The 18,575-nt window shown below is 39.3% G+C and overlaps 1 protein-coding gene across 9 annotated transcripts in view; it reads left to right on the forward strand.

The window, feature by feature from the left end:
- The window catches only part of LOC119787140 (rho GTPase-activating protein 12-like), a 99,782-nt gene extending 82,027 nt beyond the window's left edge, over positions 1-17,755 (forward strand). For all 9 annotated transcript variants that reach the window (XM_038290786.1, XM_038290789.1, XM_038290787.1 and 6 more), the window contains 11 exons: positions 998-1,059; positions 1,367-1,448; positions 3,778-3,879; positions 6,524-6,622; positions 7,472-7,574; positions 7,841-7,960; positions 11,148-11,246; positions 11,356-11,433; positions 11,524-11,658; positions 13,803-13,908; positions 16,531-17,755. In XM_038290786.1, coding sequence (XP_038146714.1) covers positions 998-1,059; positions 1,367-1,448; positions 3,778-3,879; positions 6,524-6,622; positions 7,472-7,574; positions 7,841-7,960; positions 11,148-11,246; positions 11,356-11,433; positions 11,524-11,658; positions 13,803-13,908; positions 16,531-16,705 — 1,161 coding nt within the window. In that variant the 3' untranslated portion in view covers positions 16,706-17,755. The remainder of the gene's footprint in view (positions 1-997; positions 1,060-1,366; positions 1,449-3,777; positions 3,880-6,523; positions 6,623-7,471; positions 7,575-7,840; positions 7,961-11,147; positions 11,247-11,355; positions 11,434-11,523; positions 11,659-13,802; positions 13,909-16,530) is intronic.
- The last annotated feature ends 820 nt before the right edge of the window (positions 17,756-18,575 follow it).

Genomic DNA, 18,575 nt, shown 5'->3' on the forward strand with positions numbered 1-18,575 from the left:
TGAGAAGATCTGAGAGATAATTATGGATATCGATCAATATGCATTTTTTTTAATCGTTTTTTTCTATATTGTCCAGGCCTAGGATGGATCTATAAACATGAAAGTCCTTGGACAAAAAAAAAACTAAAACTGTCCAAACGTGAGACTGGGATAGTGGTTTGACTTCCAGCAGGATGGCAGTAGACTTACAGCCAGAGCTGCAAAACATGGTTTAGATCAGTGGTTGTTCAGGCTGGTCTTTTTTCCGGCCCCCTTGTCATGCATGTTTTAGATGTTTCTTTGCTCCAGCTGGTTCAAGCGATTGCATTACCTCCTCATCTGGCCATCAGGTGCTACCAAAGCCCTTTAAGCACCCATTCATACATGTCAGAGAAATACCAAAAATATTCCAAGGATCAGTGAGATTTAGATCAAAGCAATTTCATTTCGGAGGGGATTTTCTACACCTAAATCCTACTGAGAATCCACCACAGCACTCGAAAACTGCCATTCATTCTTTGACTATGCTATGCGATCGAGCTTGGGCTGTTATTCGTTTTTTTAGATAGAGACCAGCTGCTAAAGAGCTGCAGCTGTAATTGCAGTGAAAGAAGTTCAATAAGGAATCGGCTCATATTTTTACTTTCAAAAATAAAATATATTTTTTCCATAATTAGGCATTGATTTGTGTCTGTCTGTCACACAAATTCTCTGTAAAATACGTGCAGGTTGTGAAATCACTAAAACGTCATGGTTCAAATACTTTAGCAAAGCCATTTATGCTGTTTCATGTTAATCAAATATATATGAACCTATTGAAGTAGTTTCTGGACTAATCTGAGTGCTGGTGTTGCTCTGGTGGCTGGGTGCTTACTGGTTTGTTTGTTTGTAAAGGTTTTTTCTGCCTCCTTCCATGTGTCAATCAGGTCTGATGCTGAGTGATGTGCTTGTAAAAAAAAGAATAAAAAGGTTAAATTGTTCTCTGACCGTTTGCGCCGCGGCTCCTTGTCTTTTGCAGTCGTCTGAAAAGTGCGGTGTTCTCAATGTGACGAAGATTACAGAGAATGGGAAGAGAGTTCGGTGAGTAGCACTGCCTTTAAGCACAAACCACGGGAATCTGTTTGGCCTTTAGGCTTTGATCTCAAATAGATCCTGAATGGAAATCATTTTCCAAATGATCAGATGATCTTACAGGATTATAGTTTTCTTTTTACTTCATGCTGCAACTCACAATTATCTGCAGCATTAAAGTTTTTAGAAATGTGCTAATGCTTTTTTTCAATAAATATTTTTAATATTTCGACTGTAATTCTTTGGCATCTTTGTCGTCCTGGAGATTTAATTCTGCACTGTGAACCTGACGTATAGTTTTGTGCACATTTTGCAGGAAAAACTGGACTTCCTCATGGACAGTCCTGGACGGTTCAACACTTCTGTTTGCCAAAGGGCAAGGAGGAGGGTCAAGCTGGGTATGTGTTTTTATTTGTTCTTAGATTTCAACATTATTAGGACATTTTGGGGCTTTCAGTGTTCAGTTCAACATGGTTAATTCATTCATTGAGGAACCTTTAAAAAACTGGTCTTGTGGAGGACAAAACCACCTGTATGAGCAGGAATCAAAAGCCTGGGAGATACTGGGTTTTAGCTAATCGCTATTTTCTCCCTGTTCAACAGTTTTATAATTTTTTTCCTATTAATTCAACATAGGAAAGAGGAAGAATTAATTGTTTGACAGCCTGAAAAGGGCTCAAAAGATTCATTTTAAAAGACATTATTGCAAAGTTTCTGAATCTTTGCAGACAACACGCTTCCTTCTTTTATGTCTGTTTTCTTTTTATTTGCAGCCTTTTGTAAATCAACCTTTGACTAGAAAATCTCTCTACAGAACAACCGTTATGTTATTATGTAACATGCTGCCCTTGATTAAATAAGCCTACTTTTTAGGCCTTATAAATCATCAAGTTGGAGCTAAGTTGCTTAACCAATCAGAGTAGAAATAAAACCAGTGCTTTACCTTCAGAACAGTTAAAAGAAAGTAAGATTGCTTTAAAGGAAAATCGAAAGAAAAAAAGAGACTTTTGCACTTTAATATTACTTAAATTAATTGTTCTTATAAAGAGGGCTCTAAATTCAGATCCCCTCCTACCTGTTGTTTGCATGTTGTCTGTTACAATCAATGGTTTTTCTTGGTAACTTGGGTACTCTGCCTTCAGGCTTTTATACAGGAATATTTCATAGGGTGTACCCCTTGGTGTATCACATCTTTAGGCTTTGCATTCGAGGGTATCCTCCTCTAGAAATTCATAATTTTGATGGAAGGCACCGAACTTTTTGACTTTATTCTAACACTATTTTTGTCCTGATAATAGAAAGTATATGTGCTTGACTAGAGGGGAAATTTCATAAGGAAGACATGAGATCATTTTCAGACATAGTATCATGTTTCATAGGTTCATTCCAATAATCAGAATGTGTAATGCTACGTTCACACTGCGATTTGAGCAGCAAAAAGCCTCTGCTGCTTCATTTTTGAAGCTTGCACACATGAAGATCAGACGCGCTTGTGTAGAGATGCGTCTGATGCTCATGTGTTCAATGCCAGAGAGCGGCTTTGCTACATTCGCTGTGTTAAATGTGTAAAAAGTAGTTTTGATATATTTTTAAGCGAGAAAGTCCGCCTCTAAACATCGTCTTTGCATTCAGTTCATCGAGATTACAGTCCTGCATTAAAATATTATTTCGCTCTAGGAGCCGCACAGACCACCACATACTAACGGTGCGCTGGCAGCAATGGCTGCTTCAAACAATTTCACCTCATGGGGATTTTCCCTACTGTTCGTGGAGTTTGTATATGGCACAAACTGCAAGTACCAGAATAATAAAAATTTACATATTTTGCCCGCACGTTTCAACATTGTAATTTAATTTAGGCGTTAATTAACTGTTTCAGGCGATTGATCATAGGAATCTACATCAGCAGCGCTGTGTCTGTCTCCCTGCCAGCTCCCAGATCAGCTTCTCTGATTGGTTGATGTGACGCATCTAGCAGCAGAAATGCTGCTTGTGAAAATTTAAGCTAAGTTTTCAAGGGAAAATTGGGGCATACAAAAGCTGTACAACTCAAAAAACAAGGTGTAGCATTTGTCATTTTTTAGTAAACGGCATACAATGTACGCCCGTACACATTGCTGGCTAAAAGCCTGTGAACCTTCCTTCCACAGTTCAAAAACTCAATTGTTGAGTTGGTTTGAGTGCACACATGCATGATTATTCATCATATGTCTCCATGATGGACTGCGGATCTGTCCCAGATCCGTCTCTCATCTTATGGTTGCTGCTGATAGACTCCAATCCCACACCTCAGGTTTTAACAAAATCAGGAATGCTTAGCTGAATGTGTGAAACCTTTTCAACATCAAGCAGCAATCAAGTCAGAGTTTTGTTAAAAAAACATGAACAGTTTAACTGCTGTTATTTTTACTGTTCTTATTATCAAAACAAAACCACAGTTTTCCAAAAAGCATCAATCAATCAGAAGCCTGTGATTGAAGTACATCTTTATAATGACGTGTTTACTGGGGGCCATGTTTGGAGGCGCGCTTCCTGCTGGGCCTGTATTCAAATAATTGTTTTGTTGTTTCTCGGTCGTGAAAAACTAATTCTGACAGCAAGAACATTGACTCAGAGCTTTAAATATGCAAATTATGCTGACCATCTTTTCTTCTCCTTTACACACACGGTAGCATTGTGAGAAATCCAGCTGTTCAAAAGTGTATCTTTTATCTTTTTCTTCTGCAGTTTGGAGGCAGTCAGTCCAAACCAGAGTTCACTGTGGATCTCAAGGGGGGTTCAGTGGACTGGGCCCCAAAGGAAAAATCCAGCAAGAAGAATGTTCTCGAGGTAGGAAACCAAAATGATTCTTTCTGTGTTAAAAGTCTGTTTTTGAAAGAAAAAAGCAGTGAAACTACAGATGCATGAAGTCATTCTAGATTAAACCAAAAGAAAGAATCTGTATGTGGAACCAGAGCATGTGAGCGGAGCGAGCGGTGGAGCGGAGCGGAAGAAATATTCGCTCTGATGCGCTCACAACGTCAATTAAAAATGTTGGATTATGAAAATTTGTAAAATAGCATTTATTTGATTTAAGTGTGATAAAAAGTAGGATAAAATATCATAAAAACTAACTATACTTAATACAGAGTGGGTTTACATAAAGTGATCGTTGTGGCAAGAGCCTGTTTTTGAAAATGGATCGCACATGTACATGCATTATACGCTTTTATCTCATTAGCAATGGGATGCAAAGTCACCTTTTTTAATGCAGTCTAGTAAAATAAATTAATAATTAAATAGGAAACGCGGGGCAACATGAATGGAGCGAGGTGTTACGTTCACAGCTGGGAAACAGTGCGGTAATTTAAATAAGACAATACACATGTATCGGTCACATCATTAAATCAAACGCCGTGTGTCTCAGGGCCCTGGCATCATTACATGAAGGAAAAATGTCAAAAAAAAATGCCTTATCCTAAAATTTGAGTGAACCTGGAGCAGATTTTGAGCGGAGCGTCCTGGGAAAGCTTTGAGTGGCAGAGCAAATGAGCGAACATCCTCCTGACCGGGGAGCGGGAATTGTGCGGCGCTCCGTTCAAATGCTCTGCTGTGGAATAATTAAGAACAACCCATGACTGAAGAGCTTGTAGAACCGCCTCTTCTGGAGCCTTTAAGTAGGGATTTTGTTGTGTCTCTTTTGGACCATTTCAACTCCTTGATTCTTTTTTAACAGCCTTTCTGTGGTAGACATGCTGCGGTTACTGGGTTCATTGTCCTGTTGTTGATTCTTTATGGGCCATTCGAGGCCAATGACCCTCACACTGATTTTGAGAATGTTTTGGTGTACAGAGGAGCTCAGGGTCTTCACAGTGACTCCAAGTTACTCTAATCTGCAGAAGCAAAGGAAACAGCTTTAACCTTCTACCTCTGTGCTATTTGGTATAAGGTCTTAATGCTGATATGCATAAAAATGGCTCTCTGCATTGCAGTTCAATATCTCTGCTTTAAGCTTTCTAAGGAAAATAGTCTAAAAAGGCACTCTTACTTTCCTTATAATTTTTTTTAGCATTGCTGTCACTCTCTGACCTTGAGTTGAATCTGCACACCTAATAAGACTGTAATGACCTAAATGTTTTCCAGCTGTAAACTGAATTTGCCTTCTGTTCAGGGACGGACTTGAATATTTTGAACACTCTTCTATAAATCCCTTCCTAAAGCATTGAGGTAGTTTCTCCTTGAAATATTATTAAGCAGGCCCTGCCTGCTTGGCTTTATATCCTAACAGATACTTAGTTTTCCAAACACGGCACTGTTTTATTTTAATGTTGGCCCAGAAATCCAACTTTGCTTAACTTTTTAAAAAAATTGCATGACATTACTCTAAGAATTACATAATTATATCTTTTATACCAACACCAATAAAACTTTGCTTAATTGTGTGAAAGAAAAATGTTGATATTGTGATCTTTAAAAAAGAAAATAAACTGATTCCCTTCTTTACACACTGCTGCTATAAAGATATTGAAATATCATAAAATGTACTTTTTTAAGTGTTTATTTCTGATTATTTTGATTAATATGAAATTCACTTAAAGATTAATGTAAAGTATAAGCTGATAGCATTAAAAAAATAATGATATTTGACACAAAATTTTTTGATCTTGCACAATCAATGAAAAAACAGCTAATAAACCAACAGTCAGTAATGGATGCCTCCTCATGGAAACAAGCCATTACTGAAGAAGCTGGCTGTCATTGTGATGTATATTAAAGCATATCAATGGAAAGTTAAGTGGAAGGAAAACAAAATGTGGTAGGAAAAGGTGTCCACACATACAGTGCTTCTTCTGTCACATTCCTATCATTAAATTCCTCCTGAAAGCATCTAATTATACTCGCTGCTCCAAAGTCCTGATTGCAGATGAGAACTAATGATGTTTTTCATTTGGAAATTGATTTTGCTGAACTCTACAGCAGGATTTTCCACACTGCTGAAAGCATCAATATCAGAGATGAAAATACGAATATTACAAAGACCAGAGCTTCAGGCCTATCACCTCCATGTTAATCCCAATAGATGCAGTTGTTTATGCAAACGGCTATATCGTTTTTAGGAGTTTTATGTTGTATGCTAATATTCCAAAGTTAATATGTGGGTTTTTTTTCTAATAGTTTAGGCAAAAATTATCAAAATTCTCAGTAATAAAAACTGAAAATATAAGAGATTTTATTAATTAAATAGATGAAATGTATAAATATTTCCATTATTTTCTTGTTCATTGAGATTCATCTTAGGAAGGAGCAGCTCGAAATATAACAAACTTTTACTGTTTTACTGTTTCAAAAGAAAATGTTTTTTTTTTTTTTTCAGAAAAAGTAGAGATTATATATTTTTTTAAGCTGAACAGAAATATTCTCATGTTAGATTTTTTTTAAGTTGGCTTAAAGATTTTTTTAATGTTTCTTTTTTTACCCTATCTTCCGCCCGCAGCTGAAGATCCGCCATGGCACGGAGCTGCTCCTCTGGTCTGAAACTGACAGTGTGGTGAATGAGTGGCTAAAGGCTCTGCAGGACTCCATCAGTGCATATGTGAGGACCGAGTCTTTACCCTCCCCCCACCCCAACTAAAATACTTGTTCCCATGGAGTAACTACATTTACACTGGCATAGGCAATAAAAATAAATGGCAGATCGGACCAAGAATGTGTCCCCTAAACATGCCAGATGGATTAATGTGATCAGTTTCAGCAGGATGGGAATTAAATGGTTGTTGAGAATCTGATCAGCATAAATGTTGAATCAGAATCAGAAATACTTTAATAATCCCAGAGGGAAATTACTTTTGTTACACGCTCCAGTTACAGTTTTACATGATATATACACACATCCAACTATACAATATAATAAAGATAAAAAATAAGAATAAAAAGAGATAAAATATATATACACATATAGCTCTTAGCTTGAAGCTTGACAGGATCAAGTTATTCTGAATGAGGCAAACTAACCTCTAAGCCCAATGTCAACATGACACATTTCCACTTTTTGTAGCTAGATTCCATCAAAAATATTCCAATAGGCATCTTTAAATTACACATTTTTCAACTGATCAGCTGTTTTATTCTGAATACTTACAGCAATATCCAATGATTTTTGGTTTTTCAGTCTAAATACATTCCAATCCAAATTTCAGTCCAAATTTTGTCCATGTCAACAATGTTACTCTCAGTTTCCTGCTGTGAACTGAACTTGATAACATCAAAGAATGTAAGCCTTATTAAGTTACATTAAGGGCGGAAACCCTTCGTTTACAACATTTGACTGATGTGAAATTAGCTTAAACTTGCCGATCTCCCCTTCAGAGAGACCAAAGAACAAACAGAGGAACCTTTACAACCTACCTTATCTTATTTCCTCCTTTCTGCTTGTATGTTTTAGGCCTGTGAGTCTGATGAGGCCATTGAGGAGGACATGCCCGAGTCACCTGGTGCAGAGAAGCAGGACAAGGAGAAAGACCAAAGGCTCTCCAAGAAAGACAAAGGTTAGAGCACCAATGCAGGAAAAGTGTGGCATAAAAAGTCTAAAACATTTGAGCATGATTCCTCTGACACGGTTTGGACCGTAAACAAGCTTTAAATGATCAGAAACGAAAGCACAAAGTCCAGCAGCACCTCATGGACTCATTTAGCCAGACGCATGCTTTATAAAACAGCTGCTTATCAGTGTCCGTTCGACAGAAACACTCAGCCATGGCGACTAATGTGCTGCGGCGGGCGGTGACTACCTTTTCACATTTCTCCTCCTCAGCCATGAAGCCCTTGGCTAGCGTGGAGGCTACAGACAACAAGAAGACTCGGCACAAGCTGAAGAAGTTCCTGGCCCGCCGACCCACCCTGCAGAACGTCAGAGACAAAGGATACATCCAAGGTTTCACACTTCATTCTCTCTCTGCGCTGTAAACCCTGTGTTTATGTTGTTTTTTATCATTAGATGATAAAATCTGTATCCGGGTTTTGTTCTGACTTTTTGTTTTGGTGTTAAATTTTGGCTTTCCTACGTTTTTACCACATGAGGCTTTGTTATTGAGTTTGCTATAAACTGTCATCAATAAAAACAATTTAAACCAGGGGTAACCAATTAAAAATCAGTGGGGTCCGAATTAAGAAAATCAACAACCAGTGAAGGTCTGGAGACATTTTTTATTATAATCTGTTACTTTAAACAGAATTTAACACTAACTTAAAATGAGGTTTTTATGCATCAACCTGGATCCATATTTATTTTCATTCTGTTCATGGTGGAGAATCCTGCTTCACAGCAGCAGGTTGAGCCAAACATACGCTAAATGTTCAGGCTGCGCTCCGGTCCGGCGGGTCAAGATCCGCTATTGCAATCGCACCAAACAGAGAAAGAACGGCGAGAAGATCCGGTCAAATTAAAATATAGTAACAACAGATCGATAATAATTATAAATTAGAGCATAATTCTCTTATATTTTTCAAAAAACGAACACCATTTATTTAAAAGATTGGATGCAAACTATTGGTACTTCAACAGACCAGGAAGCAGATTTATCATCTCCATCAGAAACCGCACATATGCTGGATGCTGATGGGGAGTTTTTTTATGTCATATTAAATAAAGCGTTCATCTCTGCATGTTTTGCTCCTACGAATTTAATGATGATATCGCACATGCTCTCCGCAAGAACGGAGGATAAGTCGGAACGCAGCAGTGGAACAGTGGAGGCTGTAGGCGTTGCTTTGGTCAGGGGGTCTGGAGCGCTGCGGGGCAGAGCAATGACGGAGGATGTGGGATTGCACGGTAAAAGGAGAGGCGGCGCGGTCCGCTAATCCGTGACCTCTGCATTAAACCGAAGCAAGAGTAACGATTGTTTTTAAAATGTAAGGAATAGAAAGTACAGCTACTTGTGTGAAAATGTAATGAGTAGAAGTCAGACGTAGGAAGAAAAATAAGTAATGGGGTAAAGTATAGATACCTAAAAATGTACTTAAGTACAGTAAAGAAGTGTTTGTTACTTGACACCTCTGTCTAAAGCGCATATCAAGGTGCTCATTTTGAGCCTGGATCCAAATTTATTTTGATTCTGTCCATGGTGGAGAATCCTGCTTCACAGCAGCAGGTTGAGCCAAACATCCTCTAAATGTGCAGGGTCATCTTTGAGCACCATTTCACTTTTCTTTCACCAGTTTACCACAGTTCTTCCAGCAGTCCACACTTTCTTTGCTCTCTTTTTCTCATCATCTTCTCCTTCTTTCCCATCGCCTGACTTGCTACAGGTTTGCCTGCTGTGTCTAAAAGTAGCAGCAGCAGCAACCCAGACTGACAGCAGCTCATTGGCTAATTTGTATCACGTGTAGCCTGGTGCCGGACGCTCTGGAGGGCTTTACCGTATTAACAGGAGAAGCGGTGCAAGTGAAGTTAGACACTGCCGTTGGACAACATGTGATAATTTATAAATGTTTTAAATCAGGTTGGGTTAGCCAGCAGTTTGGTCCGGATCCGGGCCGCAGTCCGCTAATCCGTGACCTCTGGTTGAGACTGCTGAGACAGATTTAGAAATGCATCCAGCTCTGGTCACCAAGGGTATTTATCTCCATATCATTTTGAGGCTTCTAATTTATGTTTTTGTAAAGTTTATTATAATTTTTTTGTTTGAAACAACAAAAAACTGATTATTCAAAAGTAAAATATTTGGTGCACATTTTCTTGTGTTTTTAATCATGATTTTAACGTAACTCACAAAGTGTCCAATATTTTATACTTTTTGTTAAACACATCTTGACAACTTACACCTAAATCACATACCATTTGTAAATTGCTAGTATAATTCTATATTTGACTACCCTGTAGAAGCGCATTTGGTTGGTTTCCTGGAAAGGATTCAGCTTTTTATTCAGTTCACAAATTTTTAATTAAACGTACTGGGGTAATGTTAACTGATTGATTAACAATGGCTTCTTTAAACAGGTTTGATTACTGCAGGGTTGCTGCAGGTTATTAAAAATCAGACATTAAATTGTTATTTTTTAAATTAGGCCTTAATTGGCATTAAAATTCATAAAATTTGATTATCATGGCATTTAAAATGCTTTATAAAACAAAAAACATTTATAAAAACAATTTTGTCAGATACATTATATCACAATATATTTGCGCGTAACTGCTTCCGGTTGATCGTAAAGCCGTATGTTCAGAAAAGAAGCTCGAGGCGGAGAAAAAGCTAGAGAAAGGGAAAATTCAAAGAAAAGTGGCTGGAAAACGAGAAATTCGGAACATGGCTGCAGTCTGTCGACGGTAAAGATGACGAAGGATTTTGCCGTGTATATATGAGAATCACGGGTATTTGTTGATGGCATTAAAATTATTTGGAAGAGCATTAGAAAACATTAAATAAGAGCTACTCATTCCTGTATAAACCCTGTTCTTGACATTACATTATCAGCGTATTGTGGTTTCGCTTTGTGATTTGGATCCTATTAAAACACAGATTTAATCAAAATTTCAAGCATATCACCTAAAGTATTATCCTTTGAATTAAAAGGGGCTTGAGTATTAAGTTTGTAACAATCTGCGAACCTTTGAAGCTCCAGCTTAGATACTGAAATAAAAGGTCATGGACTGATCTTATTATTCTTTAGATGGATAGGAGTAATGCTTTGAAAATGATTTTTATACAGCATGGTGTTAAAAAGAGTTACCTATGTCAGTAGAGTAAGTGGTGATGGACAGGTGACTTGTTCAGGGTGGACCCTGCCTCTCAACTACAATTACTGGACAGAAGACATGTAATTAAATGGATGTACACAGTGAAGTCAGTATTTATAGATCTGCAAAGTTATTTCAGCACCAAATCTTTTGAAGTTGTAGGATGAAAAGAAGCCAAACCCAGAGAAAGAGTCCCGTTTTATAAATGTAGAAAATATTCAGATTAATTAACATTTATGCCCAGGATGAGTGGATGCTAACTTCTGATTGGAAAAGTGTGTTGATAAGGAGAAGGAATGTATGAAGACTTTTATTTAGCTGATCTTTATTGCATATGAGGAGAAACTGCAACATACTAATCCTTTACCTCCACTTTTGTCTTCAGATCAGGTTTTTGGCTGCAGCCTGTCCAGTCTGTGTCAGCAGGAGAACAGCACGGTGCCGACCTTTGTCAAGATGTGCATCGATCACGTGGAGAATAACGGTCAGTGTTAAGGAATGGACCTAGTTTCTGTGTGTTGTTAAAGAGGACTGGGTTTGTTTTCTCATGTCTTACAGACTCTGATCTGTTTTTGTCGTTGACCTCTCTCCAGGTCTGTATATAGACGGGCTGTATAGAGTGAGCGGGAACCTGGCGGTCATACAAAAGCTACGCTTTGCTGTCAATCACGGTGGGTTACCCTGAAACTGTCTGTGTTTCCTGTGAGATGCTTAAAGAGGCCCTGCAGAGCAGCGGCTTTAAAGGACGCTTGTTTTTGCAGATGAGAAGGTGAACCTTGGCGACGGGAAGTGGGAGGACATCCATGTGATCACTGGGGCTTTGAAGATGTTCTTCAGGGAGCTGCCCGAGCCCCTCTTCACCTACGCTCTGTTCAGCGACTTCGTCAGCGGCATCAGTACGTGTGACACGCGGCTAACCTCTGTGCTTGTACATGCACTCACTGTCCCCTGCAGCTAAATATGACAGGCCGGCGGACCGTAACTGGTTCACAGTCTTTCCTTGGAGACAAATGTTGTCTTTAATGATGAAAGTATCTTCATCACGAACACTGAATTTATAAGTAGACTCAAAATTAAGAGTTTTGGTCCATTTTCATAACATCTTCTGAATGTTCAGTATAAATTATTACACTTTTTTATATATCAAAAGTGAAGAATTGTGGCACAGAGGTCCAGCATGCTGCGAAACTCTCAGCTCATCTTTACACGGTGACTAAATTGTTGGGAGAAGCTGTTCTTCGAGGACATTGTGGTTTGGATTTATTGGGATTAAACTCGATAGAAGCAATTCCAACATCAGGATGTTTCCCTGTTGGCAAGACACATCATCTCAGAACAATGCTTTCTGTTTGCAACAGTCTTCTGCTGCCTGTTTTGCAGAAAATTGTCTCTTCTCAATGTTTTCTGGGATATAAAATAGAGCAATGATGCTCTTCATGTGTGGAAGTTCTGGTCCCGCTTTGTAAAGACCTGCCAATAATGAGCAAGCTCTGTACTGGTGGCAACTTTCCTCTACATTATACAGCAGGACCGGAGATTTGCTCCGACATGTAGTTCTCTGATAAATTCAATTAAATTCAGTTTATTTATATAGCATCAATTCACCATACATGTCATCTCAAGGCACTTTACAGTTCAACCAGATCATGCAGTCAAATTGGTTCAAAGTTTTCTATCTAAGGAAATCCAGTTGATTGCATCGAATCATTGACTTGAAGGCAACCCCTTACTCTAAGCATGCTTGTAGCAGCAGTGGAGAGGAAAAACTCCCTTTTAACAGGAAGAAACCTCCAGCAGAACCAGACTCAGTGTGAGCAGCCATCTGCTGATGCCGACTGAGGTTCAAGGAGACAGAAGCAGAGATACAAAAAGCAGCTGTCAATCAGCTCCCTGTCCAGGAAACGCACAGCCAGGCAGACGAGCTCCGAGCCAGCCCCCATGTCAGAAGATGAAAGAGAGCACATCCAGCCAGTCACAGTCAGGGAAACAGGACAACACTGACAAACAGGCCGAGCTCCATCATCCAGAAACAAAGGTGTTGATGGCAGCATGACAGCTGACTCCAGGATGGCGTCACAGCCAAACAGGGGACAGACCAGATGAAGCTACTATGAAAGAAAGCAGAGAGAACATAAAGTTCTGCAGAGTGGTAGAATAGAGATAGATGAAGCACAATGATGAAAAATGTTCTCTATGTCCTCCAGCGGTCTAAGGCTATAGCGGCATAACCATAGAGACAGCTCAGGGTAACCACAGCCCCTGTAACTATAAGCTTTATCAGAAAGAAAAGTTTTAAGCCTAGCCTTAAAAGTAGACAGGGTGTCTCCCTCACGGACTAAAACTGGTAGTTGGTTCCACAGGAGAGGAGCCTAAAAGATCTGCCTCCCATTCTACTTTTAGAAATTCTAGGAACCACTAGTAAACCTGCAGATTGAGAGCGAAGTGCTCTGTTAGGAGCATAAGGAACAATCAGATATAAGATGGAGGTTGCATAGGTCTCAGTACAGGTTTTTAGCTCCATCCGTCCTCTAGTCACCCCGACCAGCTTAATGATGCTGCCACCACCATGTTTTATTGTGGGGGATGGTGTGTGCAAGATCCTATGCAGAAGCATGTTTCCTTTAAGCACATTCTTAAGAGAGAAAACACTGGTTTCCTTTTAATTCATGGTTTCCTTCCACTTGATAATGAACCACATCTTTGTGCTGCTCTAACTCATAAAATAAACCAGTTTGTGGCTTTAATGTGTCCGAGTTCCTTTTTAGCAGATATATCTTGGTTTGTACCAGTTGAGTAAATTGTTCTCCAGCCTGTGTTTTTAACATCCTACCATGTCTTTTATGTTTAAAAGGTTTTTAATATTCAGTAATTGTTTCTCTGAGACTTTCTTTGCTGATGTTTTGAGAGTCCAGTTTTCACTGACATGTTGGTGCAACATGAGAAAGAAAAGTCTGTCCGAAACATCGTCTGTGCTGCAGCCAAAATTAACTCTGAGGTGGATCCAGCCTTTGATTTATTCTGCCTTTCTCTTCTTCTGCAGAAATATCAGACTACAAGCAGCGGGTGCAGGCCATCAAAGAGCTGGTGAGACAGCTGCCCAAGCCCAACCACGACACCATGCAGGCGCTCTTCAAACACCTCAGGAAGTAAGAAAAGTCACACCTTCTACAGCTTGTTTTTGTCTGGAAAAAGAATCTGTTGTCAAGAATATTAAAATGCATCATGTCTTAAATTTCATTTAATGCTGTCAGGAATGTTTTTGTCTCATTTTGGAATAAAATTCAGGGTTGGAATAATTTTCCTGTGCTTTCCAGATGAAAATAGAGCCTAATTCCTTATCACTCTGAAAATCCTGTCTCTGCTTTACTTTCTTTGAGCACTTTCTTCCATCTTTTTTTGTTTGTCTTGATTCATTTCCACTTTCTTTACCACTTTGTGTCTTTATTTTTCCTCCTGCTGCCCCTTTTCTTCATTCTGCTCCTTATATCTACCTTTATCTTAAGGAATTTCTGCATGCTAGATGTGTGGAATCCCAGAAATGCTAACTTAACCATTCGTGTTGTGTCTTTCTTTAACTGTTCCTTTGTCCTAAAATCATTGGAGTTTGTTACATTTGATTTTATGTTGGCATTAACATTCAATACTTGTTGTTTCTTGGTATTTTAAAGTCCAATTAGTCTGTTGGAGAGGGGGCAAATGATTATCTAATAAAGTGTGATTAAGTGTCAACCCAAACTATCAACGATATAAGGGATTATGTAAAAATTGGACTTTATGCCTGTGTATTTTATTCCTAAAAATGTGACTTTGTCTTTGGCAGCTCAAAGCTCCTTGTCCATGTATTCTAAAGGGATAAACGTGTATAATTTTTCTCTGTATATCCAGGTATTCTTTATAATTATTTTTGTTTCCATGGCAATGTGTCTTTAAGGTACCAGCCAGCACCCCTCCTCTTCAATTTATATGTTGGTTTATTCCCTGCTCCTGAATATACAAAGTTGTCTGTCTGACAAAAGATGATTTAAAGAAGTTTCCTGATTGGGAATTTCTAAAAGAGGCCAAATTATAGAGCTAAACGAGACCCTATAAGGTCACCCTGGGAGAAATGGTCACACCAGGCTCATGGAATTTGGCGCCCCAAGGAGCCAAATCATAAAAATCAATGTGTACCCTAACCTCAGCCACTAGCAGTGAGCGTGCAGTTACCGAGGCTGTGTGGGTCAACAAAGCCTTTCCACAAAAAGGAGGTTTGGTCAGACGCCGCAGCCGCTTCCACATCAATCTCCTGAATATTTCACTTCAAACAGAAAAGGCCGGGATCAAGACAGGAAAAAGTCTGGTGAATTTCAGAATAAAATCAACCCACCAACCTTGGTTAATGTTACTAGAGAAAACAAGAACTCCAAACAGAAACAGAGCGGCTGTCAGATGATGAATAGGATATTTATGTGTGCTAAAAAGGAGTTTTCTTCGACTACTAGTGGAAAGAAGGTGAACCTGTGAGAGTCTTTTCCTCCTGAGCTTCATTTCTGCAGCTGGAGCCTTAGCAGGGACAGCCTGGTTGCAGCATAAGGGACTTTTTGCTGCATGCCTGTACCTCAGCTGCTCCATATTCAGCACCAGCCTGGAGTGAATGTTGTTCTGAACCCCAGGAAAAGTATCTGAAATCACAATGTTCTCTGTACTAAACAGAGGGTGTGAGGTTCTCTGGGTCATACTCTATCTTTGTGTCTTCCAAACCGTCCCTGAATCATTTAGATGTTTCTAATGTACCTGTGTACCTGAGCATGTGAGCGAAGCGCTGCGCATCCTGCTCAGGAGGAAGTTCGCTCATTCGCTCCACCACTCAAAGTTGCACCAGGAAGCTCCGCTCAAAATCCGCTCTGCTATCTCCTTAATTTTCCTGCTACTCTGACTGTTTCCCAGCTGTGAACGTAACACCTCGCTCCGTTCATGTTGCCCCACGTTTCCTATTTAATTATGAATTTATTTTACTAGACTACATAAAAAAAGGTGACTTCGCATCCCATTGCAAATGAGATAATAGCGTATAATTCATGTATGCGATCCATTTTCAATAACAGGCTCTTACCACAACAATCACTTTATGGAAACCCATTCTGTATTGTTAGTGTATGTCTTTATGATATTTTATCCCACTTATAATATGCAAACCTCATCTTGGCGATTCCATGGTAAAGTTGAAACATAGACTTACGAATTTTATAACCTAACATTTTTAATTGACGTTGTGAACGCATCGGAGCAAAATCCTTGCTCCGTCCTTTGAATTGAAAACCGCTCTGAGCTCCACCATATTTCTTCCGCTCCGCTCCACCATTCGCTCCATGCTCCCCTAACATGCTCTGCTGTGTGCTAATCTCATTGACCACATTTGGTTAATTTATTTAAACTACATCCACAACTATAGATGAGAGTTGTTCACCAAAGTTCTTGCTAGCGGCATTTTTGGCCAAACCAAACATTTTGCATATCTTGTCCCTTATTTCTTTGGTTAACTCTTCACATCTTGTCCATTATGTGTTTTTTTTTTTTTTTTTTACTGGTTTTCTCTTTCATCAAAATGTCCTTGTGTGTAGAATTAGCAAATCAACAACGGTCACGAGTTCAAAGACAGTCATAGTACAAAGAAATACCTTTTAAAAAAGGCTACAAAAGCCAGAAAGAGAGTAGATTACAGTGATAATTAATTATAGAAATATGAGGACATCCTGATGTACACCGATTGTTTTCTTCTTTTTCTCCAGAGTTATCGACCATGGTGAGGAAAACCGAATGACCACTCAGAGCGTGGCCATCGTTTTCGGCCCCACGCTACTCCGCCCAGAAACCGAGACCCTGAACATGGCTTTCAACATGGTTTATCAGAATCAGATAGTGGAGCTTATATTGCTGGAGTATGAAAACATTTTTGGCAGGTAGACACCAGGATCGTTTCCTCTACACACCAAAGCAGAGCTCTAGCTGACCCGGCAGCCCTGCCTTAACAGAAAATAAATAAATACAAAAAAAAAACCTGGATCTGCTCGGCTTCATCTCGATCCATCCTGTCACTGCTGGTCAAAGTCAAACATCTGAGCAATGTTGACTCCTGCTCCTCCAGAGGAATGACCAAATAAACTTTGACTCTTTGCACTTTTTAGTATCTCTTTGTCCTGCAGCTGCATTTGTGCCTCTTCTCTGCGAAGGTGGCATCCTCCTAGTCCCGGCACTGGATTTCCTCTAAACCTGCGGATCGAGCAACCTTCTGCACAGACTGAGGCTAAAGGAAGCAGATGGATGCAGCTTAAACTGACTGTATTACAGATAAGGCATCAGTATTGAAGCTTTATGATGCTGAACAGGATCTGTATGTGCTGTACTGTAAATCTTATCGCTTATAGTCACTCCTGTCATGACCTCATCCTGGGCGGACAGACAAAAACCAAACAGTGGACTTAACCTCAGCTTGGCTTTAGATGTTTATTAACTTAAAGGAGATAGACACCAGTAAATCACATGGGGAGAAATATTTTGGCCATTTTTATTGTGATGTCTTCTGTCTCCTTTTTCTTCCCTCTTTATGTTCCTGAGAAACAGAAAAGAGGTTCTTTGCATTAAATATTTTAGAACAAATCATCTCAGCCTCAGCTTAAAACAAGGGTACTCATCTGCTTCTTTAAGACTAGTAGACTATGAAAGGTTTGGGCGAGCAGCCTCTGAACTCTGTACAGTGTTTGTGTGTGAATGCGAACGGAGGGGTGGATGGACGGAGCAGAGAATGAATGCTTTAAATAAACTGTAAAAATAGTAAATAAAAGTTTGTATGCTTTGAGTGTTGATAATGTGACCCGAGGGAGAGATCATTATTTTTGTGATGCTCGCTGAAGCAACAGATGTGAGGAGTGATTAAGCGGACTGGGCATGATGGTTTACACGTGAGACCGGTACTGTTGGCTGCATCAAACTGGAATAAATACCTCTAAGAAGAGACGTCACACTGTAGATCTGTGTTTTCTTCACACCTCTTCACATCACATTCATCTTAAAACAGCGTGTTATGGTCCTGCTCAGAAAAATATGGAAACAATATGAAATCTGAAAGAAAAAATCCTAGCCAGACCTTACGCATGTCTTACATGAGGAAAATTAAAACTGCTTTTATGTTTTAGCTTTCTTTATAGTGATCTAAAATCCATTTTAGTGGGGAAATTATTCCACTATAAGGAGAAAAAAACACCTCCTTTATTTATGAAATGTTGCACTTGGTCTCCTTCTATAGCATTTCATAAAACTTGAAGCCTCCAGAGAAAGATATTTATCTGTCCCTTCAACTGACCTCCCAGGTTTTCTCCAGGTCTTTAGTCAGCAGGCAGACATTTTGATGGAAAAAGGTCTATTGTCTACTGAACCATTTCTGTTTTGATAGTTTGATAGTTTTGATAGTATGTTTGGGTTCATTGTCCTGCTAAAAGACCCAGTGATGACCTACTTTCATTTTCCAGGGAGACACCAGCAGTTTTCCACTGAACCCTCTAGGGTCCCAGCTTATACCCCTTAGACAACGAGATTCTCTTTTTAAAAGATGGCCATAGAATATTATGCGTCCCCATGTTTCTGCATGGTTGGGTGGTAAAGCAAGCGTGCCATATGCTGAGGCTTCAGCCCTCAGGGAAGCTGTCCCAGGGTCCATTCTCTGCTGTTTCTCTAAGGTTTACCCTCCTTTTATAGCACTAAGGGTTGTCCTGGATGACTGAGAAGCCACATAATCCAAGATATGGACGGTCTTATAGAGTGGTTAGTATCTTTCTTA

The sequence above is a fragment of the Cyprinodon tularosa genome, unplaced genomic scaffold, assembly GCF_016077235.1.
Source record: "Cyprinodon tularosa strain WSP-4 unplaced genomic scaffold, ASM1607723v1 ctg289, whole genome shotgun sequence".
In the NCBI taxonomy this organism is placed as follows: Eukaryota; Metazoa; Chordata; class Actinopteri; order Cyprinodontiformes; family Cyprinodontidae; genus Cyprinodon; species Cyprinodon tularosa.